The 25513-nt window shown below is 48.9% G+C and overlaps 1 protein-coding gene across 16 annotated transcripts in view; it reads left to right on the top strand.

The window, feature by feature from the left end:
• The window catches only part of Atxn7l1 (ataxin 7 like 1), a 233633-nt gene that overhangs the window by 60632 nt on the left and 147488 nt on the right, over positions 1-25513 (top strand). For all 16 annotated transcript variants that reach the window (XR_005286119.1, XR_005286118.1, XM_038335782.1 and 13 more), the window contains one exon: positions 24769-24873. Coding sequence is in view for 14 of the 16 variants with exons in the window: in XM_038335782.1 (XP_038191710.1) it covers positions 24769-24873 (105 nt within the window). In the remaining 2 variants the exon portion in view is untranslated. The remainder of the gene's footprint in view (positions 1-24768; positions 24874-25513) is intronic.

Here is a 25513-nt window from a genome sequence, read left to right as displayed (position 1 = left end):
GCAGGGGGAGGCCCCAGGAGCAGTGGGAGCCACAGAGGAATACAAGGTTCTATGGTCTGGGTTTCTCCCCACCCTGCAGCCTGGGGCGGCTTCAGTTCCACTTCCTCAGTTTCCACTTTGGAGTGCTCCAGGCCCTGTCCTCGGTCCTCTCCTTTCCCAGGTATTTTCATCTCTTGCTGTTCTCAACCTGCATCGTGACTTTAAACGTGCTCTGTTTGCGCACGTGCCCCAAGTTTCTGTCACCAGTCAGTCTGGGCCTCTCATCCTGAGCTCAGGACCAACCCCACTGCCCAAATGAAACGTCCATGCTTAGCAAAGGAAAGTTTCACTGCTGGGCCTCTGCGTTGTGTCTGTTAGGGTTGCCCTAAGCGAGCACCCTAAATGGCTGGCTGAAGCCACAAGTTTGTTCTCACAGCTCTGGAAGGGAGAAGTCCCAAATCAAGACACTGTCAAGCTTGCTTCCCCTAAAGGTTGTGTCCTGTCATCTCTTAGGTGGTTTGTCAGTAGGGACTTCACTTCAGTGTCTGCTTTTTTCTTCATGTGGTCTTCTCCCTGCGTGTATTCAGTGTCTTCTCTCATGCCTGCCTGTCTCTAGTCCTCCTATAAAAACATCAGACACATTAGATTAGGATCTACACCAATAACCGTCTTGCTGTAATTACTTCTTAAGAGTCTGATTCTAGATAAGGCCACAGGAGGCCCCACAGGGCTGTGCACACTCGTGGTCCCAGCCTGCCCGTTTTGGAGGTCGAGGAAAGAAGGATCCTGAGTTCAAGGCTATTGGCTCTGTATTCACAGGAGCCAGGACTAGGCTTTCACACAAACCTCTGAAGGGGTCCAGTCATTCCTGCAGGCCCTCTTGGACAGCTGATGGCCATGTCTTCCTGTGGATGAAATCTAGTGCAGGATACAAGCCTCCTAATATTTTTATGCACCCCCCTCCCCATCCAGGGCACCACTGTGCTCTGCTGACCTTACAGAGTTAGGGTCAAGGCAAGCCCATGTCTTCCAACTCCACTTCCATTGCCCTGATTCAGCTACAGAGGACCACCAAACCTAGCCTTGCTCTTTTGCATGAGACACCATGTGTCTTCCCATGTCACTCAGTTATTACCCGTGTCCTTAGTCCCATGATGTCTATGAGATCATCTCGCTCTTTTGCCTGAGCCCCCACCTGTCTTCCCATGTCACTCAGTGATTACGCGTGTCCTTAGGTGTCCTTTGTCCATGCTATGTCTAGCTCCTTCACTCTGGTGCCTCGGGCTCATGTGTTTTGTTTTGTTGGTTTTTTTGAGACAGGGTTTTTCTATTAGCTCAGGCTGGGCTTGAACTCACTCACTGTGTAGCCCAGGGTAGCCTAGAGCTTATAATCCTCCTGCTTCAGCCTCCTCGGATGATTATAGGTATGTGCTCTGGCCAGCCACTCTCATGACTCCCGGACTCTTTCCCTGGAATCCTCACTTAGCAGGGCAGCCTTGTGCCTGAGCACTGCCTGTCTGTGTCCCTGTGACTGACACCCCTCCGTCATGTCTCTGCTCACACACCATCCTATTAAATGATAATTAACTAACAATAGATATGTTACCATGCAGACAGCGAGTGTCATGAAGGTATTCCGTGTGCTTGGACCCAGATGACGTTGCACCCGTGACATGAACCCATCACACAGAATTCTAACTCTGTCGTGTAGCATCTAAAGTTCTAAAACTCAGGAGCAGGAAGTAGGATGGAGACTTTCGGGGGCTGTGAAGGGGTAGGAATGCACCCTACAATGGGTACAGTTTCAGCGTGTACAGGGAAAGTTTGAGAACATTCATATACAACCGGTGCTTATACTAAAGAATACAGAGAGATACACTGCCTATTGCCACCTCATAGGAAGTTTTTAACCTCAATTTAAAAAAAAAAAAAGAATGTTATTCACTGGCACCTTTATTATATTGAGACTTTGGAGATTAAGAGACTTTCCCAGGGCCTCAAGACTAGTCATTGTCAGACAATGACAGGAAGCAGGCCTCTAGCACCCAGAGCCCTTTGCCCTGTTCAGAGTTCAGTGTCTTACCATGTGTTAAAACCTAGATTACAGGGTAGGCAAGATGCCTTGGCAAGTGTAGGTGCCCACTTCCAAGTGTGACATCCTACTCCAGAGGATACAGGTGCTCACTCCCAAGTGTGACATCCTGTACCTACTCTGGAGCCTACAGGTGCTCACTCTCAAGTGTGACATCCTGCACCTACTCCAGAGCCTACAGGTGCTTACTCCCAAGTGTGACATCCTACACCTACTCAGAGCCTACAGGTGCTCACTCCCAAGTGTGACATCCTGCACTTACTCCAGAGCCTACAGGTGCTCACTCCCAAGTGTGATATCTTACTCCAGAACCTACAGGTGCTCACTCCCAAGTGTGACATCTTACTCCAGAACCTACAGATGCTCACTCCCAAGTGTGACATCCTGCACCTACTCCAGAACCTGCAGGTGCTCACTCCCAAGTGTGACATCCTGCACCTACTCCAGAACCTGCACACTGGAAGGCAAGAGCATCCCTCAAGGTGTCCTTTGACCTCTACAAGTGCAATATGGCATGTTTGCATACCTCTCCTCACATATAGATAACAAATGTGATTTATAAAAAGAGAGACTCCTGGTGGTGGTGGCTCATGCCTTTAATCTGAGCACTTAGGAGGCAGAGGTAGGTGGATCTCTCTGAGTTTGAGGCTAGCCTAGACTACATAGTGACTTTCAGGACTGCCAGGGCTACACAGAGAAACCCTGTCTTGAAAAACAAACAAACAAACAAACAAAACCCCAAACCAATACCACCAAAATCCAGGTCACACATTACCTAGAGGTGTGCCCACACTCCCAGGGGAGAAAATGCCCTACGTGTTGGTCTCATGAAGTTCTCTGATCCACAGACTAAGCACTGAGAAATCAATCATCCACACATTGATACTCATGATGGACAGCTAGGGCTTCAACAACATGAGTACACAAAAGAACCACCTTCATTTCAGGCTGCATCGGAACAAGAAAACGCTAAAAGTCATTTTTCACAGTGTTGGGCAGCATAGGAAATCTGTCCCCACCTCAAAGGAACACTTCATCTGTGAGAGCAGGAGCTGTCATTGTCTTCCATGCCACTTGGGTAGATACCCCTGTCCTAATGCATTCTTCCTCCCCCTGCCTTTATAAATATGCTTGGGGAAAGTGGCATCCTAGCAAGCTTTTGTTTCCTATCTTTTAACAAGGGAATTTTCTGCCCAGGTTTTAAAGGTGGTGGTTTTCCTCATGCTCTGGAGCTGCACCTAGTTAGTCAGTGTTGTCCCCAATGGTTCACGACACAGAGCAGGTTTAGGTTGAAGGAGGGACAGGTAGTGGCACCCTGTCAGTGTGCCACGGGCCAGCGTGGCTCTCCTTGGCTCCTTGCTGAGGGGCGCTAACAGTTGCTGGATCTTGGAGTGTCCTCCAGAGACCCTCTGTGCCTCTGATGTCTTTGCTTCCTAGAAAGCCAGTCTCCTTTCTCCTCATAGAAAACATCTGTGCGGGGACAGACAGTGTCACTGTAGAGTGCCACTGCCACCTGCTCCTAAATAACTTGATGCCCCGGGGAGACAATAGGGACACTCTTGTAAGAGCACAGTGACTCTCCAAACCAAAGACAGCACATTCTTGGGTGGTGTATTACTTAGCTGTTTTTTTTTTTTTCAGTGATAAAATAACATGGCCAGACAGCTCATAAGATAAAGCATTTGATTGGGCTTATAGTTTCAGGGGGCTTACATCCATGATGGCAGAGCAAAGGCATGGTGACAGTAACAGCTAAGAGCCCACATCATGATCCATAAGAGGAGGCAGGGAAAGAGAACCCTGGGAGCAGTTAAAAAAAAAAAAGTCTTTTGAAACCTCAAAGCTCATCCCTAGTGACACCTCCTCCTCCTCCCACAAGGCTCCTCTCTCCCCAGTGACACACCTCCTCCTCCCACAGGCTCCTCCCTCCCCAGTGACAACTCCTCCTCCACAAGGCTCCTCCCTCCCCAGTGACAACTCCTCCACAAGGCTCCTCCCTCCCCAGTGACAACTCCTCCTCCACAAGGCTCCTCCCTCCCTAGTGACACACCTCCTCCAACAAGGCCTGCTCCCAGACCCTCCCCAAACAGTTCCACAGACTGGGGACCAGGATTGAAGCGTTGGAGCCTGTGGGGCCATTCTCTTTCAGACCACCACAGGTGGTTTTTCCATTGTTGAAGGAGCAGATGCTAGAGACCCAGGAATCCTCCAGTGCTTCAGAGACTTGCATCTCCTTCAGGGACTTGTATTGAATGGCTTTCTTTCCCACCCTCACATGTTCACTATGTAACTCTGCCCGACATGGAGCCTGCTATGTAGACCAGACTGGCCTCCAAACCTGCCTCTGCCTCCTGAATGCAGGCTTCATTTATACTTGCTATCTGATGGAGCACTCCAAATATTTTCTTACTAATATGGGCTAATTATACATAATAATGGGGATCCGTATAATTTTGTTCCTCTCTATATTAGATCCAATCTTCTCATTACTCTGTCTTAGTCTTACCGGCCTCTTTGTGAGTGTGTCTGTGTGTGTGTGTGTGTGTGTCTGTGTCTGTGTGTGTGGTGTATCCATGCGCGTGTGTATGTGTGTAGAGACTAGAGGTCACTGTTGGTTGTCTTCCCCTGTCACTCCTCACTCTGTTTTGAGGCAGGGTCTCACTGAGCTTGGAGGACTAGATTGACTGGACAGTGAGCTCCTAGGACCCCCCTGCTTTGCCTCCCAGTGCTGGTGTGTGCAGCCACTCTCAGCATTTTCTCCGAGTACTGGGGATCCAAACTCAGGCCTTCATGTTTGTACAGCAAGGACTTTAGCCGCGAGGCCATCTCCCCAGCCCAGTCTCCTTCCCTTTCGGAACTAATTCCCCTCCCACCTTCATTTCGTGTATTGTAGTTGCTGTTTTGGGTTTTGTTTCCAAGTGATTTTAATTAGGGTTCCTTACAGGAGCATAGGTAATGTGTTGCTTTCTTACAGGAGTATGGGCAACTCACCAGTGGCTACACCACTGGAGAAAACGTCTCTTAGCCCGGTGGTGGTGCATGACTTTAATCCCAGCATTTGTGAAGCAGGGGCAGGTGGATCTCGATCAGTTCAAGGCCAGCCTGGTCTACACATAGGGCAGTCAGGGATACACAGAGACCTTGTCTCAAAACACCCCCCCCCATAAAAAAAGAAGAAAAAGAAAAGAAAAGAAAAGAAGAAAAGAAAATGTCTCTCTATCCCCACCAGCACCCATTAATCTGCAGGGAGGGGTGGGAACCTTGTGAGTGAAGAGCTCTGTGGCCAAGCCCTGCCTGAAAGGTGGCAGTCTTCATTACCTGCCCCTACTCCAGTATGCATTCCTTCTGCCTCCTCTACTACAGTGTCCCCCGAGTCTTGGAGGGGTTCCCCCAAATCTTATTGGCTTTAGACTACAAACACAGACTGGCTATGACGGCACATGCCTGTAATCTCAGCACTTGGAAGATGGAGGTAGGAGGATCAGGAGTTCAATGCCAGTGTTGTCTATTTAGCAAGTTTGAAGACAGCCTGTACTTCAAAGGCTCTATCTCAAGCAAAAAGGAAACCAGCTCTTACCATGATTGTGTGTATTGTCTGGGTGGCCACTGTGTGGACATCTTAGGTCACCTCAGTCACCTGGTGGTCATTGTGTGGACATCTTAGGTCACTTCAGTAACCTGGAGGTCGTTCTGTGTGGACACTCATGTTTCCTTGGGGTGCAGCCCCACCAGCAACTCACAGTTGGTATCTCTCCTCCCCAGCTTCCCTCTAGAAGGTGTGACTTCTCACCACCAGGGGCACTGGCTGCGTCAGGGTATCTGTCCAGCCTGACTTCTCTGGGCAGCTGTTGCTCAGTGCCCCTTGCTGTTCCTCATACCTTAGCTCTAGGTTTTCTGGGGTGTCTTCCCGCCTGTCACTTCCCTTCTTTCTGTCTCTACTTTTTGGTGTTCCCCACATCCTATCCTTCATGCTGTTGCCAGGCAACAGTTTTTAGAGGGTATCTGCTGCCATTTTTCTGACTCTGGGCCATCTCATCGGTATCATAAAATCCCCATCCCCTCTCTCTGGCCCTAGCTTGCCTCCTTGAGCGACAGTTACTCAGACTCCATAAGTATGGAGTGACTTTGCCCCCCTCCTTGTATATCTTTGTTCTAGCTGCAATAACAGAGTCCTGTGGGCTGCGTGGTTTACCTGGCAATGCTATTTCTTACAGTTCTGGAGTCTGGAAGTTCAAACTCAGGGTGACTGTGTATGTTGTGTGTGGGGGGGGGGGGAGTTTGAGGAGGTCCTTCCTGCCTTTGTGCTTTGTGCTCATACAGCAAGGAGAACAACCTGATGTCTCCTTCCTGTTGTGGGGTCCTCTCTCAGGACTCATGTCAACGTCTCCCAGACGTCTCAGCTTGTCACACCCTCCTGGGGCTTGAGCCTCACAAATACACTGGACACATCTTGGCCCCTAGTGCGGCATAACCCGCCTTCCTGCTACATTCCTGTCCACCTCCTGGCTTTCCAGTCACCCAAGTCAGAAAGTGACATCATTGGCCACAGTGGCCGCTGCCAGTGTCTGCAGGTCCTCTGTCCTCTCTGTCCCTGCAGCCATTGCCTGCCAGTCACTACTCACAGACACGACAGTGGCCCCTCGTTCCCTGGCTTGTCTCACCAAGCCCGACATTGCTTCCTGAAGAAACGCCCCACCTCGGTTCTCTACACTGTGTCTCATACACTGGGACACAGTACACCCATTGCTTCCCACTCCCTGGCAGGCCTGCCCTTCTTCCTGGCATTTTCTCTAGTTCAGTAATTTACCACAGTGCCAGTCAGACCAAATGCGGCTCAGTGTGCTTGTTCTTGCCTCTGGGGCACCCCCCTCCTCCACACATAGCTCCTTGGGGCACTCCCCTCCTCTGCACATGGCCCTTTGGGGCACCTCCACCCCTGCATATGACCTCCTTGGGGCACCCCATCCCTGTATGTGGCCTCGTTGGGGTACATCCACCGCTGCGAATGACCTCCTTGGGGCAATCCCAATGCACCTACATGGCCTCCTTGGGCACTCCCCATACACATCATGGCCTCCAGGATCAGACTCATCTGTCAGACTCATCTGGGTCACCATAGTGAAGCCCGACTTACCCCCAAACATCATGAGCTTTCTATATGCCTTCTTTATAGTGTGTTATGGGTGTCTGTGTCTAGAGCCGCCTCCTTGAATCATATATGGGCTCCTTGGGGCCTGGAATCATCTATTGTCAATGGCAGCAACAGCAAACGCATGATGTTGAACCTACATGTAAGTGAGAAGGGGAGGGCAGCGGGTAGGAGCCTCTTTCTCACTCTGTGGTCACGCGTGTCCTCAGCTGCCTGCCCTTGGCACTTCCTGCACACACACCCAAGCCCCAGAGGGAGCCTTGGGTGTTCCCTTTCCCTCCTGCCCACGTGAATGCCCTCGTGAGGAAAGCCCCTCCCTCCTCAGCTTGAGTGCCCATTCGTTTCTCCCCCTTGAGCACTTTTGCTGACTTCTGTCCTCTGCCACGCTGTTGTTCCAACAGTCTCCCGCAGAACAGCCCTTCACGGCACCTGTGTGATCTGCTGTCCGCCCGGTTCATTGTTTTCAGTGACTCCTGACTCCTCATGTAGACAGGGCCTTGATGTGTGTTCCGTTCTTTCCTGGTCACTGGGCGTTTGGTTACTGTTTCACAGCACTCTGTATTCCTATCTGGCCTCAAAGTCAGGTCCCTTCTCTGCCTGTTCCCCTTTCTCTGAGCTAGATCCTCTTTGGGAAGACAGAGTCTCCTCAGAGTCATGTGTCACCAGACAGGTTTCCAATGTGGGCTCCACTGTTCCCAGCCGGGGTCTGGAAAGCAAGCAGCTTGACGTCTAAGCATCTGGTTCCTCATCCTTGAGAGGGAGGCGGCGTCCTCCCCGTGGGCTGCTGAGAGGGTTCAATGAAACGCTCTGTGTGGAGCCCATGGCACAGACGAGCGTGAAGTGAAGGCTGGCCACCGTGACTGATGATGTTTCAATATCAATACATCTTCCCCTAAGTATCTAACAGTCCAGCTCCTGGCCAGCAGCTAACGTAGAATAAGTGTGGTAGAGATGCCAGACTCCAGGCTTCCAGAGTTGCTCCTGGACACCCCCCCTTTGTAGGCATGATAGCAAGCCCCTTCCTATCTGCTTACCTCAGGGTTAAGGATTCGCTTTTCTTGGTTTGAGAGGGTCTCAGGAGGCTATTAGCTATCTTAAAATAAAGCTTTTCTGTATCCCGAGAACTCTCTGCCTCCAAGTGAGAACGAGAAGCTAGACCACATTTGTCGGCCTCGGGTGCACAGCTGTGGCTGTGGCTGCCTGAGTTCTGTGACTAAGGAGCTCCCAGTTCTCTCCATCTGACCAGAGCTGGCAGGAGTCCTGACTATTGAAGTCCAGGATGTGGGCCCTCCTGGCCCCATGCCTGCAGAGGGTCTCTTCCTGGCTATTTCCTGTGACTGGATGGTAACTGTTCACTTGTATCAGAAAGGAGACGGTATTGTAGCCCCGTGTCAGTTGGCTGGACCAGCAAGCCAAGTAAGTGGTTCTCACTGTGTGCTTCTCTTCCTCATCCCAGCTGATCAAAGGATGGAAACACAGAAGTCAATAGGCTCATTCTATGGGAGGAACTGTTGGGACATCCAACCCAGTGAGGATCAAACAGTTACATCAGAGTCGCCTGGAGAGCTCATTCCAGAATGCAGATCCCTGAACTCACCTTTATAATTTCCGATTTCATCAGTCTGCCTGGAGCCTGGGAATCTGTCCTGAAGGACTATAGTACTCAGGTGTGGCACAGTAAACCTGCTGGGTTCGACGTTTTACTCCCCAAGTGGAGGTGGGTGCTTAGGAACCCCAGGGAGATTTGACAGGTTTGTGACAGAGGCCCAGGACATTAAACATGCTCTCGACAACCAGGGCCAGACCTGTTTCTGCACTGAATGGAATTAGGGCATTTGGATGGGGGTCCTGGGAAGCTGTGTGGGAGCCAGAGAGGGGAAGAAGGCTTTGAATGTGCGTGCATATCCTGTCTACCCATGACATTGCTGAGGCAGCAAGGGGACCAGGCATGAAAGTGTGTCAAACTGAGGAGTCTCAGTTGAAGTTGGCTGGCTACCGACCCAATAAATGGACCGGATGCGGGGACAGAAAGCTGGGACCTGGTTTAAGGTCACCAATATGAGTACCTCCCACATCATGAAGAGCTTTTAGCTTTTCATCTGAGCATTTGATCCTTCTAGGGCAGGATCATCCCATGATGCAGCAGGGCCCTCAGCCCCTAGCAGTTTGCATGGCAAAACCGCTAGCATCGTGGGCACACACACTAGCAAGATAGTTGTGTTTCTGGATTTAAAAAAAAGTAGTGCTGATAACAGGGGAAGCAAAATGAGTGAGCTCTGGGAAGCCCTGGAAAGAAAGGGGGTTCACCACCAGAGTCAGGCTGCTAGAAGGGCCTCCTACCATCCGGGACTTAAGGTCAGGAGGTAAGGTCACTTAGGCATGTGAACCTAGGCTGTTGTTGGTACTATTACAGGAAGGTGATGTCTTTTTTTTTCCTTTTAAGTGTTTGTGTGTGTGTGTGCGTTAGTGTGAGTTCAGCAAGAGGCAGTTTTATGGCGCCATGGAAAAAGGTCCCCAGGCATGCAGACCTTAAGTAAATATAAGCACAAAAATAGATTTTCAAACCATGTCCTTCCAGAACGCAGTAGGATTTACAGAAAAATTGGGTTGAATTCCCAGTGCTCACCTGACTGCTGAATGGGGAAAGGCAGAAGGCTCCGTGTTTCTCCAGTGGATCTGCTGAAGCAGGGCCAATGGCAAGCCCGATGATGCTAGTGGGTGACCTTCTAAATCCAAGTGGGTGTGTGTGAGTGAGCCAGGGTGATGTGAGCTTCAGTCTTGATAACGGGGATGAACATTAGCTGTTCGCCCCAGGCCTGAACCCAGAGTAAAACTTCATGTAGGAACTCTGCCCACGTGTTATAGGTCACATCGGGTTGTTTGGTGGTGATGCAGTTCTGGCCCTGACGCTCCCACTTTGACTCAGTTCCACGTGGATACTGAGGTTGAGTTCTGCCCAGTGGCCAGCCTTGCACTGGGATTAGCATCTGACCACAGAGCACAAAGGAGGTTTTCTCTTGAGCCAAGAGGTAAGTGCAAAAACATCAGGTCATCCCCAACATCCTGTTTTAGGTTGATTTTCAGAACCTAGGTTTCACTAGCCCCAGACCGTCCGAAGACCTAAGTATAATGCCCTTAACTGTATTTCAGCACAGAACATCTCTATGGGGGCACAGTCAGGGGTGTGCTAGTCTACTGGCTTCCTGAGAACGTTAACAGTCCTCATTCAAACACTATAGGACTCCATGAATCTCTAAGAGGTGCCTGTGAAGAGCAAAGGGAATCCTGTGGCAGAAGTTCCTCAGAGATGTCCTCCTTATACAGGGCTCTGCCTCCTTGGTAATACCATCATGGTGTTCAGAAGTTCCATGTGACCAGACTATACGAGGCAGCCAGTAGGTATCCAGGGGCTACTTGTGTCCTCTTTAGAGTAGGTGTCGTAATAAGACAACGATTGGATAATGTTCGGTGTTAGCACATCCCTTGAAGAACTTGTTAAAGATGCATCGAAGGGGACTAAAGAGATACTTATGGCTAAGAGTGCTTGCTGCCCTTCCAAGGGACCAGAGTTTAGTCTTCAGCACCACAGGCATAAGCACACACGCACACACACATACATCACACACGCACACACACACACACACACACACAAAGAATAAACACATTGTAAAGTGAAATTAAATTAAAATGCACTCCACTGGACCCCCTCTCCTGCGGGATCTCCCTGTGGCAGGCCATTCGCAGATCGCAGTCACACTTGAAGAATGCTTACCCCACTGTTTACTTACCCAGTGGCTTAGAAGACTTGAGAGTCTAGTGACCCTGAACACGGTGGCTTTCCTCCTCGCTCATCGTGAGGCTGCGGAACAACAGGGCTGTTGTTCTTAAATGCACGGTCTGGTTCTAACATCAACAGAGAGCTTCCCGTGCACCAGACAGCAGGCGTGCCCTCCCCTACCTCACCCTGACAACTCTCTGCTGTCTCCAGTCCCATTTTACAGATGACAAAACGGGGTCTAGAGCCATCTCCCATGAAGGTGGCGCCAGGATCAGGGCCAGGCAGTCTGACTGTAAGCATGGCAGGGAGCTGTCTCTGGAGCACGGCACTCCACTGAGGGTCTTTGGTTTGCGGCCTGGCTGACTCAGGCCAAAGTTCAGTTCAGTTCTGTGGGAACTTAATTGAGTGTCTGTAAGGTGCCCACACTGGCATAAGGCATCTCAGTTAATCCAAGCAGCAACCTTGTGGGAAAGGTGTGGCTGCTGCCTTCCAGAAAAGGAAAGGTGGACCCGGAGAGGTCAGTCTTGTGGCTTGATATTGCTGCTTAGCCAGCTAGGGACAGAGCAGGCGTTTGTTGCTCCCTCCTCTATCCCAACTGCCTAGCTGAATCTCTCCAGTGCTCCCCTAGGCTAATGTAAGACTGTTTGATTCCTTGCTACATATTTAAGCATTTGAGCTGGTTCTGGCAATCTTCCTTTTTGACTATTAAACGCCTGAGTCTGTAAATAAAGCCTAAGTGTACACGTGGGGAGGACGGACGTATCCAGAGTCACGCTCAGACCTGGCACAGAGCTGGCTGAAGGCACCGGTAAGAGCCAGAGGTGGAGCATTGTGAAGAAGGGAATGGAGGGTCTGGATGAGGCTGCCGTGGAGCAGTGTCCTCAGGATCTGTGCAGCGGCAGAGGCTGTGAGGGAGTACGGGGAAGCAGCCGGGGAGCACTTCGTGGAAGCTGAGCCTGGGCCCCTGGGCTTAGGGCCAGATCCCACAGGCTCACCCACCCTTTTCACAGGCTCCCTTCTTGCCTCAGGCTGTAACTAGTTGATGTTTGATTTGGGATCAAAGCCATGCTTTTCTCCTCTAGCTGATCAGTCTTCTTTTCCATTACCTTATAATAGCATTTGTAGCTCTCTCTCTCTCTCTCTCTCTCTCTCTCTCTCTCTCTCTCTCTCTCTCTCTCTCTCTCTCTCTCTCTCTCTCTCTCTCCAGCTATCTCTCCCCAGCCTCTGTGCTTCCAGCAGCTTGGAGGCAGCTGTTGCTACTAGACCGAGCCCTTAGAATGGGTTGTCAGGTGAGGGGCAGACGGGAGCAGCTGAAGTATGATACTTGGGTGTTTGTTTTTGTGCTCTTGAGTAGAGATATGTTTCTACCCCTCACGAGCCCTGGCATGGTGGCTGGTCCAACTCGAGAGGCTGTAGCTCATCTTGTGAATGCCCATTCTTGCCTTAAGGCCTTGGGATAGTCCACGTCTGACCGTCCCAAGAGCCTGAGTGCTATGCATGCTGCTTCTGAGTTGTTCAACAGTTCCTTTCCTCTGGTCACTGGCTCTGCCAAGTGGACACTCTTCTCTTCATAGAGACAAATGTCACATTTACCCCTGAGCCCTGGCAGCACCAATGCCATTTTGAAAAGGGTTAGGAGGGTTCTGTAGCCTTGACTTATGGCTCTCTGAGGGAGAGCCAGTGCCTTGCCAGTTTGGATAAACCATAGCCACAGCCTACTTCTGCTTCTTTACACTAAGAAGTCCCACCAATTCCAGGGTCACACAAGAGTCAGCTCACCAGTGCTGTGGACTTCCGAGGAATATCTGGGACCACCCATTGTTCCTGAATTCCAGTTCACAGAGTCTCATAAAGTACGTCTTCGTCATGCTTCCATCCGTAGACAGACCCCCGAGGTGGCCTTCCAATGCCGGGCAAGGGACGGCGTATCTGAAACAATGGAGAGGTTTTTCTGGTTCACATTCTCTTGTTTATGTGAGTTGCTAGACTCCATCCCATGTTCTGATGACTTTATTAGCAATAACTTAACAGCGAAGCCTGCATCATACGGTGCCACTGGAGAAGGGCTCCCCACGTGATGCCAGCTTCCCTGTGTCCATGAGCTACCTACAGGCCTCTTCATGGCCTCTGCTTTCAGCATCCTCCTGCAACCTGTCATTCAGGAAGTCTTTTTAGTTGCTGTGGGGAACCAGAGTTGTGTATGTGTGGTGGGTGGATACTTCCTAGCTCCTCTGCTGGCTGCTGGGTGCATTTATCAGTAATGGCTGCAGACTGTCTTAGCAGGACTGTGGAAATCCTCAAAAGGGTGTGGGTTTGATGCTCACAGGCAGCTGACCACACATCCGTGACGCCTGCCCTGACCTTTTTGTCTTGTATACACCTAGAATAAGAATCTCAGCTGAAGGGCATGAAGCAAGATTGTGGGCCTCATGCAACCATTTTTTTTTTAAATCAAAAAGACCATTTGCATATCAGGAGAAGTCTGGATTTTGTTGCGACTCTGAATGCATGCACAGAACTATGAAATGCTGGAGAAGTGAGAGCATGTAACTGTCCAGCCAGGCTCTCTGGAGCTAGACTGGAGGCCAGCTGGGTCCGCTTGCTATTCGTTAAATTTCTTTTAGTTTAGTTTTTCAATTTTAACTGAGTGATTGATTTTAGAACGATCTTACCATTGCCCTGCCTTCCCCCCAAGTGTAGCAGTAACATACATGGACAACAAAGTAAAATCCATCTCGGATTCACTGTCCTTAAATCCTCTAATGCTTCCTGCAGCACACATAGACGATGGGGTGAGCAGATAGAGAGCCGCGGAGTTCCTCAGAGTGAGGCACTCTGGTTTTATGTTCATTTGCTCTTCCTAGAGATTTACTGTGCTGCGGTGGGCATGTCCCTCTCCCCTTCCTCGTGCACCTTTTCTTGGCACTCTTTCTCTGGACCATCTAGCCCGACTAAAGAGCCGAAAAGGAACTGAGAGGGCCTGTTAGTCCACCCTCCAGTGCAGTCAGGAGAGAGTGAAGTGTCCTTTATGAGATGTGAAAGCAGATGCAGCATCGATTTCCCCATGAACCACTTCAGGTGCTCGAACCGAGCAGTGCATTCTCATTCAGCCTGAGAATCCCCTTTGGACATGTCTTAGTATGTTTTTTTTTCTCTTGTTATAATGGAATTATCACAGACTGGCGATTTATAGAGTAATTTATTTCTTACAGTTTTAGAGGCCTGGAAGGCCACGGTCAAGGGACCCTAGATCTCGAGGACCTTCCTGCTGGGCTGTTAATGGTGGAGGATGGAGCCCTGAAGACAACAAGCCCTGCTGGATGCAGCACTGCAGTGGGCAGGGAAGGGAGGGAGGAGGCGGGATCTGTCCCTTTGTTAGGAACTCCCTCTACAGTAACTATCCCACCGCTGTGGTAACAGTGTTTGTCCTTTGCCCTAGTAACCCACAGTTCTAAGAAATCCACAGTGTTGTGCTGGGGATTGAGTTTCCAGCCCATGGACTTTGGGGAGATACGTTCAAACCACATTGGATCATGACCTGCTTTGAAGGAAAAACATGGGAGTCATTGCTTTCTGGTTCCCAAGCCCACTGTCCTGTTCCTTGAAATGTTCTCCCCACACCTCACAGAGGTCTCTTCAGAGGGTGCTGGGGATAGGAACAGGAAAGGAACCATAGACTGTGCTGGAAGACGCAGCCTGAACTCACGAAGCACTCCAGAGGGAGGTGGTAGAAATCACCCTAGAATTTGCTAGAAACTCACCTTCTACAAACAAGCTCTTAAAGTTCTCTGAATGTTAGGGATTGGAGTAAGGAACACACACACACACACACACACACACGACACACAGTACACACAGGCAGGCAGACACAAAACACACACCCGGACATGATATGTACTGCACACAGACAGACAGACATACACATTTAAGACCTTCAGAATAAGAGTGTAGAAAAATATATTCCAGGAAAGACTTAAAGCATTGTGAAAATATGTATCACAAATGTAGTTCTTATAGAAAACATAAGTGCCGGGCGGTGGTGGCTTGCACCTTTGATCCCAACACTCAGGAGGCAGAGGCAGGTGGATCTCAGTGAGTCCAAGGCCAGCCTGGTCTACAGAACAAGTTCCAGGACAGCCAGGGTGACACAGAGAAACCCTGCCTCAAAAAACCAAAAACCAAACAAACAGAAAATAATAAGCATGAACATCCAAAGCAGGAAGAAGAAAGGGGACAGGGTATGACGATCGTTCTTGAAAGTCTTCATAGGCTCCCTGTTCAGTTCTTCAAGTGCCCTCAACAAGAGAGCCAGACAAAAGGGACTAGGAGCTCAACCCGCAAACTGATGTTTCTTTCTCCCCTGACTGAGTCACAGCGAACTATGCAACTTTCTTTGATGGGTCCTGGGCTGAACATGCTGTACCCTATATTCTTGGCCTTCACACAGATCGTAGACTGTGGGACCAACTTGATAAGGAGGGGAATGGGACTGTCCTGTCTACACAGCTGACCTCTAAACTCAAGCAGTCCTTGCCGTAAGAGAGGCCTTGGCCAGGACACCTCAGAAACCTGCCACAGTGGCCTCCTGTGTCCTGAAGAATAGAACAGAGCATATCAAGCCAGGAGCTACCAGCAGGCCTGGCTAGGATGCTGAATAAATGTGGGTATGTGTGGACAGAGAGAGCCTGCTGTCCCTGGAACTGCTTGCAAGGACTAGGACTGATTCTGCATCCGGAAGAACATTTTTAGTGTCAGATTTGTGAGGCATAGGCAAGGGGGAGCCCTTTACATAATTAATCTCCTAGCTGCCAAGGTCATTGCTGCCCAGCTGGCCAGTCATATTCTCTGCCAGGCTGGGCTCAAGCTAACACAGTGTGCCCTGAGCCAATTCTGAATGGGCTTGCCTGGGAGCACACAGGTTGGAGCTAATGCAGGAAGGGTGAGGAGAGTCTAGATAGTTCATGCATTGGATCATACGTGGTCTTCAATTAGACAATAAAAAGTGGAGCATCTAAGCCTACCCCTAGTGCCAACTCTGAGGGGGGCCCTTCTGAGGCTAAGAGCAGGAAGCATTAGCAACTGAGTTCTAGAAGGGTCCAGCCATTTCACACTTTGCATGGTGAGATGAGCATCAACCACTTCTTCACTTATGTGGCCCACTTCGAACTTCCTTAGATTCACAAAGTACTTGTCTTCCAAAAACAAATTAAAAAAATAAACAAATTGATAAAACTATTGACCTTGTAATGTAGATAACAACATGTCTACTAGGGCCATTTATATTATTTGCTGTGTCTCCTTTGAGAAAGAAGCTAGAGGAGGGTGGGGAATAAATCATCTTCTTGGGAACTCCAGCCTGATCGATGCATTAGCATTGATTAAGCAGCTACTGGGTGCCAGGCTGTTTGGCCATTGAAGATACCAAGGGCGATGCATCAGAGCCTGTCCTCCAGAAGACATCACCGTGGTTGAGTCAGAGGCTTAAGCCAGGAGTCCTGTTCTCACCGCTGAGTGAGGGTATGCCTGAGGGAAGGGGAGACATTTCCCTGGGGAGGGTTCAGGTGAGTTCTAAGAGATAAGAGGACTGGAGAAATCGCCATTGAGTGCCAGCTTATTCATAAATAGGACATTCTATTCCAGAGGCCAAAACACAGCATTGAGAACATTATCGTGCCAAATGGTAGGGCCGGGACTTGAACTTGGGGTGCCAGCTTCAGGGTGCAGCAGTTGGGCACTATGTTTTCAAAGCCCAAGGAAGACTCTGGGGGTTTAGTGCAGCCCCTTGGCCTCCATGCATCTTGAGTGACTGCCTCTAAAAAGATTTCCTGTGGTTGTGTTGATCTGGGAATGGGAACCCAGAAAGGTCCTATGTTTTCTAACACCTGCCAGGCAGGAAAGGCGTGCCACCCTGTGCTTGGAGGAGAGCAGACCCGGGCCCCGTTGCTGGCATGCGTGCCCATGAAGACTGTTCATGGCCTCCGTAGCCTCTATTGCTTCCTCTCTGGCTGGGTTCCCGCCCTCTGTTTCAGATCTTACTCGTTTTGAATCACATAGGCTTTGGTCTTCAGAATTCTGAGAAGCTGACAGGCACGAGCTTTGCCCAGGGGGGAGCTGGGCACTGCTGGAGAAAGAGTGCCAGGTCCGTGGTCGTCTGAAGACTCCAGATAGTTTTGCTGCTTGGAGGCAGAGAGATGTGGGAGTTAGGCAGCCAGGCCACTGTGCCAGAGTGAAGTGGAGCCATGTTTGTGTCCCCCGCCTCTAAGCTTCGATGTGTCACCATCAGTGTTTATAGAAAGTGCTGCTAACCAAAGCAAGACATTAATAAAAGCCACATAACAAGCACATGCCGATCAGTAGAAGGCTCCTGGGACCAGCCGGTCAGCGTCCTCATTCCAGTCTGGCTTGGAGTCCTTGAACCACAGTGGCGGCTCCTCCAAAACATTTGGCTCAAGTTCATGCCAGTGGAAGCCCACGAATCCAAACCACCGTCAGCCACCAGCTTGTCTTCCTGAGAGCTTCCCGAGGAACCCCTGCGGCACTGACCGCTTTGACCATTGCCTGGGCAGTTGCTGCCCAGAATGAGAAGTGAACATTTCAGGCCAGACTCTCACGCTCACCTTCAGGAAAGAAGCTCAGTGTGTTGAAAGTAACATGTTTTCCAAAAGCAATATTTTTAGAGTAATTTTTAAAAGGGAAATATGTTTAAATTTTGTAAGATTATTTTCAGTATCTATAGTATATGTGTGTGTGCATCTCTCTCTCTCTCTCTCTGTGTCTGTGTGTGTGTGTGTGTGTGTGTGTGTGTGTGTGTGTGTAGCATGTGCTGCCTCAATGTTTTATGATTCCTGTTGTGCCCAGAGTGCTTTCAAAACCCTGGAAAGACTTCTGGGGCATGTGAAGGCCATTTCCTAAGGCCTTATTATTTCATCCATGAAGCTAAACTTCAAGGTTGCCTGTTTTGTCTTGTTTTTTCCCACTGTGGTTTTTTTTCTCTTCTGAGCACAGGTAACACTGATTGCCAATAAGCTGTTCAGCTGCTTCCAAATCATTCTGCTCTGGGCAGCTTCTCTATGCATTCTGATTTCCCCTGTGCACGGGATTCCCACTGCAGAAGGATCCTGCCCGTCTTCCATCCTTGCTGAGTTTCTTCATCTTTGAGGTCTTCTGCAGTTGTTTCTCTTGATGCCAAAGTCCTGAGCTTTGGAAGATGTCCAAGGGCAAATTAAAAAGTGCACAGCATCTAGTCTGATCTCACATCCTCAAAGCCAGCTGTCTTCCCATCTCGGCAACAGGTGCTATACAGAGAGTGAGCTGGAGACGACGCCACCTGCCCTTCCCCTGACTGCAACCATCTCAACAAGAGCGTGTTGGCTGTAAACTGGCTCACACACACAACTTAATGAAATCATGCTCCTTAGAAAGCCGTTTATCTCGAACAGAACAGTACCCCTATTCTTCTGACTTCTCTTTTAGTGTTGACTTTAGAAGCGGTTTATCAGCTGCTCAGGGAAGTCAGAACCATTGCTTCACTTTCATAGATATAATTTTATTGTCTCAAACTTGGCATCTGTTGAGTGACCCATGCCCCTCCTTCTGCCGTTGGGGATGAAGGAGGTTCAGGTGAGAGCCTTCAGGGCTAGGGAGGAGGGGATGAACATGCCAGCTTGACCCTGCTGTGTAGAAGTTCTTAGGGTAATAATCGATGCCGTAAACATATGATATTAGCTCACAAAAGTTTGTCCATGTGGTGTGATGAATACAGTGCTCTCTCCATGTCATATCTGGGGAACTGTGTCAGGGAAGGGTGAAGTGTGACGCTAGGAGGGTCTTCTAGTGTGTGTGTATGTATATATATGTATGTATGTATGTACGTATGATATGTAATGTATGTATGTATGTATTTACAGCCAGCTATCCCAGGAAAGGTGGAGAGTATGGAGTGATATCTGCATTATAAACAAACTAGTTTCTTCTTATCCAGTATTATTCCTCCCATGGTTTCAATTACCTGTGGTCAGCACCCAAAACATTAACTGGAAAATTTCAGCACTAAATAGTTTATAAATTTTTATTTGCTCTCCAGTCTGAGAAGTGAGATAAACGTGCTGTCCAGGATGTGCATCAACCTCACATCCAGAATAGCCACTGTGTGTGCACTACTCACCTACTCGTCTTGGGAGACTGTTGCTTATTCCAAATATCCTTCTGATTTAGGCCATTTTTTTTCTACAGTAGAAGATTGGAAACTGTACATTTTATAAAGGAAAGTTTATTCTGCTTTATTCCAGTTCTAAAGACTGGAAGTGCTGGGCTGGGCAACTGCATCTGAAGAGGGCCTCATAAGGTGGTGGGATGTGGAAGGGTAGAAATTGGCATGGGGGAGGGAAAGCGTGAAGGACGGACTGACGCGCTCAGAGCCTGCTTTTGCTAGTCGGACTCCGGAACCAGGAGAAACACAGTCTCACCCTGACCTGTTAACTGTCCCACTCACTCCCAACACGGCCACAGAAGCGGTGGAAGTTCACGTCAATCTTGGGAAAAGCCGTATTTGAACCACACAGCCTTCCAAGTTGACTTCTTCGTCTGAAAATGGGTCCCTGCTCCATTATTAAAGAGGCTGCATTTCGCTAAGGCTTTGGAGTCAGTGGCCTGTGATCTCACCCTGCCTTGGGAGCTCTGGCAAACTGCCTTTACCTTTATTCCCTGGCTTGGAAAGAGAAGCATTGGCTTCACAGGTTAATGATGAAGAGTAGCTCAGATAGTGTTTGCTCATCACAGATGCCAGGAGGGTATGTATTAGCATGTACCTGGTGGTTACCCTTAGGCGTGGTGCATGGAGAAGTTGATGTTTCACTTCTGCCCATCCAGGTTCAGGACTGAGCTGGTAAATGTTTAACCACCGCTCTTCCAAAAGCACAAGTCTGAGTCATACTGTTTGCCTGTGTCTGTGCTGTAGATATTACCTTGGGGCTGATTTCAAACTACCTCAGTCGCAACCCTGAACATGGAGCTGGGAAGACACGCATGCTCTTAGACATGGGCACAAGCAGCAGCATACCACTGTTCTTTTAAATTGCACTCAATGTTTTGCTTCAGGGATAAATTAAGAGAGAGAATACTGAATAGCTAACATCATGCCCAGCACCTTAGTTTCCTTCCTACCTTCTGTCTTCTCTCTCTCATCCTTGACCCCTATTACTCTAATCAAACACCAGCTAAGTGAAGTGGTGTGTGTGTGTGTGTGTGTGTGTGTGTGTGTGTGTGTGTGTGTGTGTTGCTCTTCCGGAATCCAAGTACCGTCTTTTGCATCATCCAGGTGTCTTGCATCCCAGACTCTGGGCAGCCTGCGAGGAGCCCTAAGGTGGGCTTGCTGAGGCATAAGTGAGCAGGCATGTGGGTCCTCTTCCTCCTCATGGGAAATGTGCTCTGAGCAGAGTACTGCAAAGCTGACAGAGTTTCAGAGAGACTGCAAGAAAGTTCACCGTTGATGAAGAGCCTGAGGGGAATACATATTTAGGAGACCGTAGCCTGGAACCAGCCAACTCATTACCTCCAGCCTTGACGCTGCCGGGGTGTGTGTGTGTGTGTGTGTGGAGCAGGTCTGTATGTGTGTGTGTGGTGCAGGTCTGTATGTGTGCGTGTGCGTGATGTGTGTGTGTGTGTGTAGCAGGTCTGTACGTGTGTGTCTATGGCTGTGAGCTCTACAGACCTCTGAGGATATTGAAGAATGGAGCATCCAGTGATGATCACAATGCATGGCAGCAGAATTTCAGAGACACACACCTCCTACCTTGCATGGTCTGGTCCCAGTATTCCAGCACATGGCATAGCTGCTTGCTCAGGATGCATTTGAGACATTTTTTTTAAATGTGTAGTCTAGATAGGCTTTGGGTTGTGTGTGTGTGTATGTGTGTGTGTTTGATTAATGAAATCATTTTATTCCTTCATAACTTAGTCTACTGCAGAGGCTTGGAAGGCCACACAACCCCGTTCTCATTCAGCAAACAAGGCCTAACCTTTATAAGCGTGCACCTGACTGAAAGAGATGCAAACTGTTATTAATCACCAGTAATTCTTACAATTTTTTTTTTTGCAGTTTTGGCAAGATTGCTAAGCAAGTAGAGTGCTTGCCATGTAGGCATTAGAATCGAAGTTCCGTCTCCAGATCCCACATAAAAGCCAGGCAATGTGGCGTGTGTGTGATCCAACACTGGGAAGGCAGAGGCAGGCAGATCCTAGGCCTCGCTGCGAAGCCAGCCTGACCTACATGACAAGCTCCAGGCCAGTGAGAGATTCTGCCTCAAAAAAGGGGGGAAAATGGTAGATGGGACCTGAGAAATGACCCTGAGGTTAGGTTGACCCCCAGCCTCCTTATGCATGCAGGGATATGTGCAAATGACACACCAAACGCATACACATACACACATACACTCACATATACATACACACATATACACACATACACACACATGCACGTACACATACAGTTTCTTTTGCCTTTTCTGTATTTCTCAAATATGTCTTTAAAAAGCATATATATAAATATATATAGCATATATTTTTTTTATACTCACACACACTGAATCTGGTAAACAGGCTGGAGGGTGATGTTGACTGAGGTTTCTGTTCTGCCTGTGGTCATTAAGTTCCAAAGAAATCACACAGAGGTCTACATTAATTATAAACTAACTGATTGGCCCATTAGTTCAGGCTTCTTACTAACTCTTATAACTTACATTAGCCCACAATTCTTGTCTGAGTTAGCCACGTGGCTTGGTACCTTTTTCGGTGAGGCAGTCATATCTTGTGTTCTCTGCATCTGGGTCACAACTGCAGATTGAAACTTCCCTCTTCCCGCCTCTACTTCCTGCCTGGTCCCTCTGCCTATACTTCCTCCCTGGCTACTGGCCAAGCAGCGCTTATTTAAAATACAAATGACAGGGTACAGACCATTGTCCTACAGCACTCCCCCCTTTTTAAAACAAGAACTCTGAATCAAATCTCCTTTGTTTAGCTTTTTTCCTGACCATTGTCAATAACAACTTGTAACCAACATTCTATACAAAGATAAATATCCATAATCTATTTTGGAAATGTGGGTGTAGTTTTCCAGGCTACTTCCTGCTGGTTGGGGGCACTGATAATCTTATGGGGACCTAAAGAAAATTTAGAATTATGATCAAGCCCTGACTAGAGTATCATGTGAGGCTTGATCATCTCAGCCAGCAATCCTTGAACTGTTCTGGATGTAGAACTCAGACATCTGGGCCATCTGCTCCTACCAGAGATTTCTTAGGGGGGGTCTTCCTTGGTCAAACCTGATTTTTTCTTAACACAGGATGAATCCACAGCCCGTTATTTCCTGTGGAAAGAAAAGCAAAACTTCTTCTCCAAAGTAACATATCTTTTGACTTAAATTTTAAAGTCAAAGCATTATATATGTATATATATACATATATATGTATACATATATATGTATATGTGTATATGTATATTGGATTAATCCAGCAGCATTTATAATCAAATGTCTTTTAGCAGATTTTGCTGCTTCCCAGTGTCAAACAACTTAAAGACAACACAATAACTTACAGTGTCCAGACTCTGTGTATTTTCATCTTTATGTGACTTTAACCTCTATTTCTTTTATTTTTATTTTTAATTTTTGGCTTTTTGAGACAGGGTTTCTGTGTATCTTTGACTGCCCTGTAATTCACTCTGTAGACCAGGCTGTCCTTGAACTCACAGAAATCTGCCTGCCTCTGCCCCCCACCAAGTGCTGTCACTTGCATTTTAAATAAACACTGATTGGCCAATAGCCAGGCAGGAAGTATAGGCGGGGGGTGGGGAGGGAGGGTGACAAGGCAAGAAGTAGAGGTGGGGCAACAAGAATTCTGGGAAGAGAAAAAGATTCAGTCTGCAGTCGTCACCCAGACACAGAGGAAGCCAGACACGGAGCAAGCAAGATGTGACTGCTTCGCCGAAAAAGGTACTAAGCCACGTGGCTAACACAGATAAGAATTATGAGCTAATATAGGTCATAAGAGTTAATAAGAAGCCTGAGCTAGTAAGTCACCCAGCTTTGATTAATGTAGACCTCTGTGTGTTTATTTGGGACTATGGCTGCAGGATCAGGCAGGACAGAAATCCCTGTCAACAGTGTGAGGGGTGATTAGCAAAGGCACCTTTGTACATATATTGTCGGAGCCCACGTGACTCACCTGGAGCCAGTCAGTGAAGAGGCAGGTGCAATCCTCCTCCTCACTGGTATGTGAGATGTGACTACAGGTTTCCTCAGAACTAGCCTTTCTTTGTTTGACAGCTTTACTGAGACGTAGTTTGAACACCGTACAAATCTCCCATTTAAGGCGTGAAAGCCCATGTTTTCAGCGTCTTGCAAATGTTACTAAATTTCCGTTGTCCTCCATAAGGCTTCCGCCCTGTGACTGTCACCTCTCCCAGTCCCAAGGCAATCACTTAATGATTTGTCTGTGTGGATTTGCCTGGTCTGGACATTTCACATAAACAGGAACAGACAGCATGGTGTGCTTCCTTTTCCACTGGTGATCTCAGGGTTTGTCCATGTTGTAGCATGTAGCATATCTCCTTCCTGTGTGTAGATGGACAGTATTCTGTTTATTCATTCATCACCTGATGGACATTTGAGCTTCTACTCACTGCCTGTTATGAAGAACACTGATATGATCACTCATGTACAAGTTGTGTGTGGACAAAGGTATTTGTGTCTCAGGTGACTGTTCCGTCATTGATTTGGGTTTGGTTCTTTTGTTTGTTTGTTTGTTTTCTTTCACAGTAGCTGTGTGATTACTTTCCATGTCTGCTTCAAAACACTCAGCAGTTTGTTCTTAATATCAGGATCAAAATCCTCACCTTGGTGTGCCCGGCTGTACTTCAAGGTCCTTGCCAGCTTCACTCGGACCAAGAGAACGAGAACCACCTCCCACGTACAGAGCCTCCTTTCTGGGCTTAAACTCTGAGCCACCCTCCCCCAGCTAGAGGGGTTTCTCGAGCCCCTCTTGCTAAGGCCTCAGCTCACCCCCTCCTCTTCAGACCAAGCCAGGCTTTATGGTTCCTGCTTTCTTAAGACTCCATACAGGTTATTCTTGCAACCACTGTCACCGCCGTTACCCGTGACGCCCAGTGTGGCTCTCCGTATCGTGCCCCTCTTTCTGACACCGTAAGCTGCAGGAGAGCAGCAACCTCGTCCTCGTTCCTGTTTTCCTGGCCCCTAACACAGTACCCGGCGTATTCAGGCACTCGGTTATTATTATTGTTGAGCAGTAATGAACTTGAACTTAAATGATGGTGCTGAGCAGGCTGCTCATCCAGAAGATCCCTTTCCCCTGGACGTTTCCCTCAGTTGGGGCTAAGACGACCCCTCTTTCCACCCCAGCCCTGTTCTCCGCTCGCTCTCTGCTCGCCGGGAGGAACTGCTGTAGAAACAGAATAGGGAAAACCCTCAGCCCCACAATAAAGGCTGAGTTGTGGCTTTGTCTCGGTCATGAATCCTAACACTGCTGCCCAGATTGGTAAGTGTCACAGTAGCTTCAGAAGTGGGCTCAGGACGGGCTCCTGGAGGCCTTTGTTTCTCCGGAACTTGGATAGCCGTGTGGTGACAAGCTGCGCTCCCTGTCGTAAAGGATTGGTTCCTGTGTGTGTCTTGCAAAAATCTGTCCTAGGAGGAAATTCCAAGAGGAGGCCGTGTAACTTCCGAGACTTCAATTGCATTCTTCTTCTTCATTTTCCCCGCAGATATGCACTTGTTCGGCCACTATCCGGCACACGATGACTTCTACCTGGTCGTCTGCAGCGCCTGCAATCAGGTCATCAAGCCGCAGGTCTTCCAGTCTCACTGCGGTAAGTGGACTCCTGCGCCCGGTGGATGCATGGGCCGCCGCTGACCCCGGGCTGTGGGTACCCTGGCCTGGGACTGCTGCCTCTGCACACAGAGGCCCGGGTAGGAGCTAAGTTCTCTTGCTCCATGCTCCTGCCTTCAGAGCAGGCAGGAGAAGGCCTGCAGCGAGCCTCAGGAGCTGGGACCAATCCTAAACCCTTGTGAACCTTGGTAGTAGCCTCTGCAGGTAGCTAAGAGAAAGGAAGGCTGGAGGCTGGAGGAAGCAGTTCCCTGGCAACCTGCCGTTTCCCCCCCCCACACACAAAAGAGGCTTATGGGAGAGACTCTCCAGATTTGCACACACACAGGGGAGGGCTGGAGCCACAGGTGGCCAGCGTGTGTGACATTGGATGCTGCTCCCAGGGGATGTTGATAAAACCTCCCATCCTCATTGTCCTTTCAAGAATCCCTCTTATTATGTTTTTAATTTGTGCCTAAGAGCTCATTTCCCCCGAGTATCTTAGCGTCCTGGCTGTGAGGCCGTGAGAAATTCCTTGACTCCATCAGGGGCAAACTGTGTGCTCCACCCAATACAAGGACAGATAAAAGCCATGTGGCTGCTCCTAAACACCTCTCTGACCTTAGACAAGAAGCCATTTACTC

Source organism: Arvicola amphibius, chromosome 7 (genome assembly GCF_903992535.2).
Source record: "Arvicola amphibius chromosome 7, mArvAmp1.2, whole genome shotgun sequence".
In the NCBI taxonomy this organism is placed as follows: domain Eukaryota; kingdom Metazoa; phylum Chordata; class Mammalia; order Rodentia; family Cricetidae; genus Arvicola; species Arvicola amphibius.
Note: the sequence above shows the minus strand (reverse complement) of the source record. Positions and strands in the feature narration are given on the sequence as shown.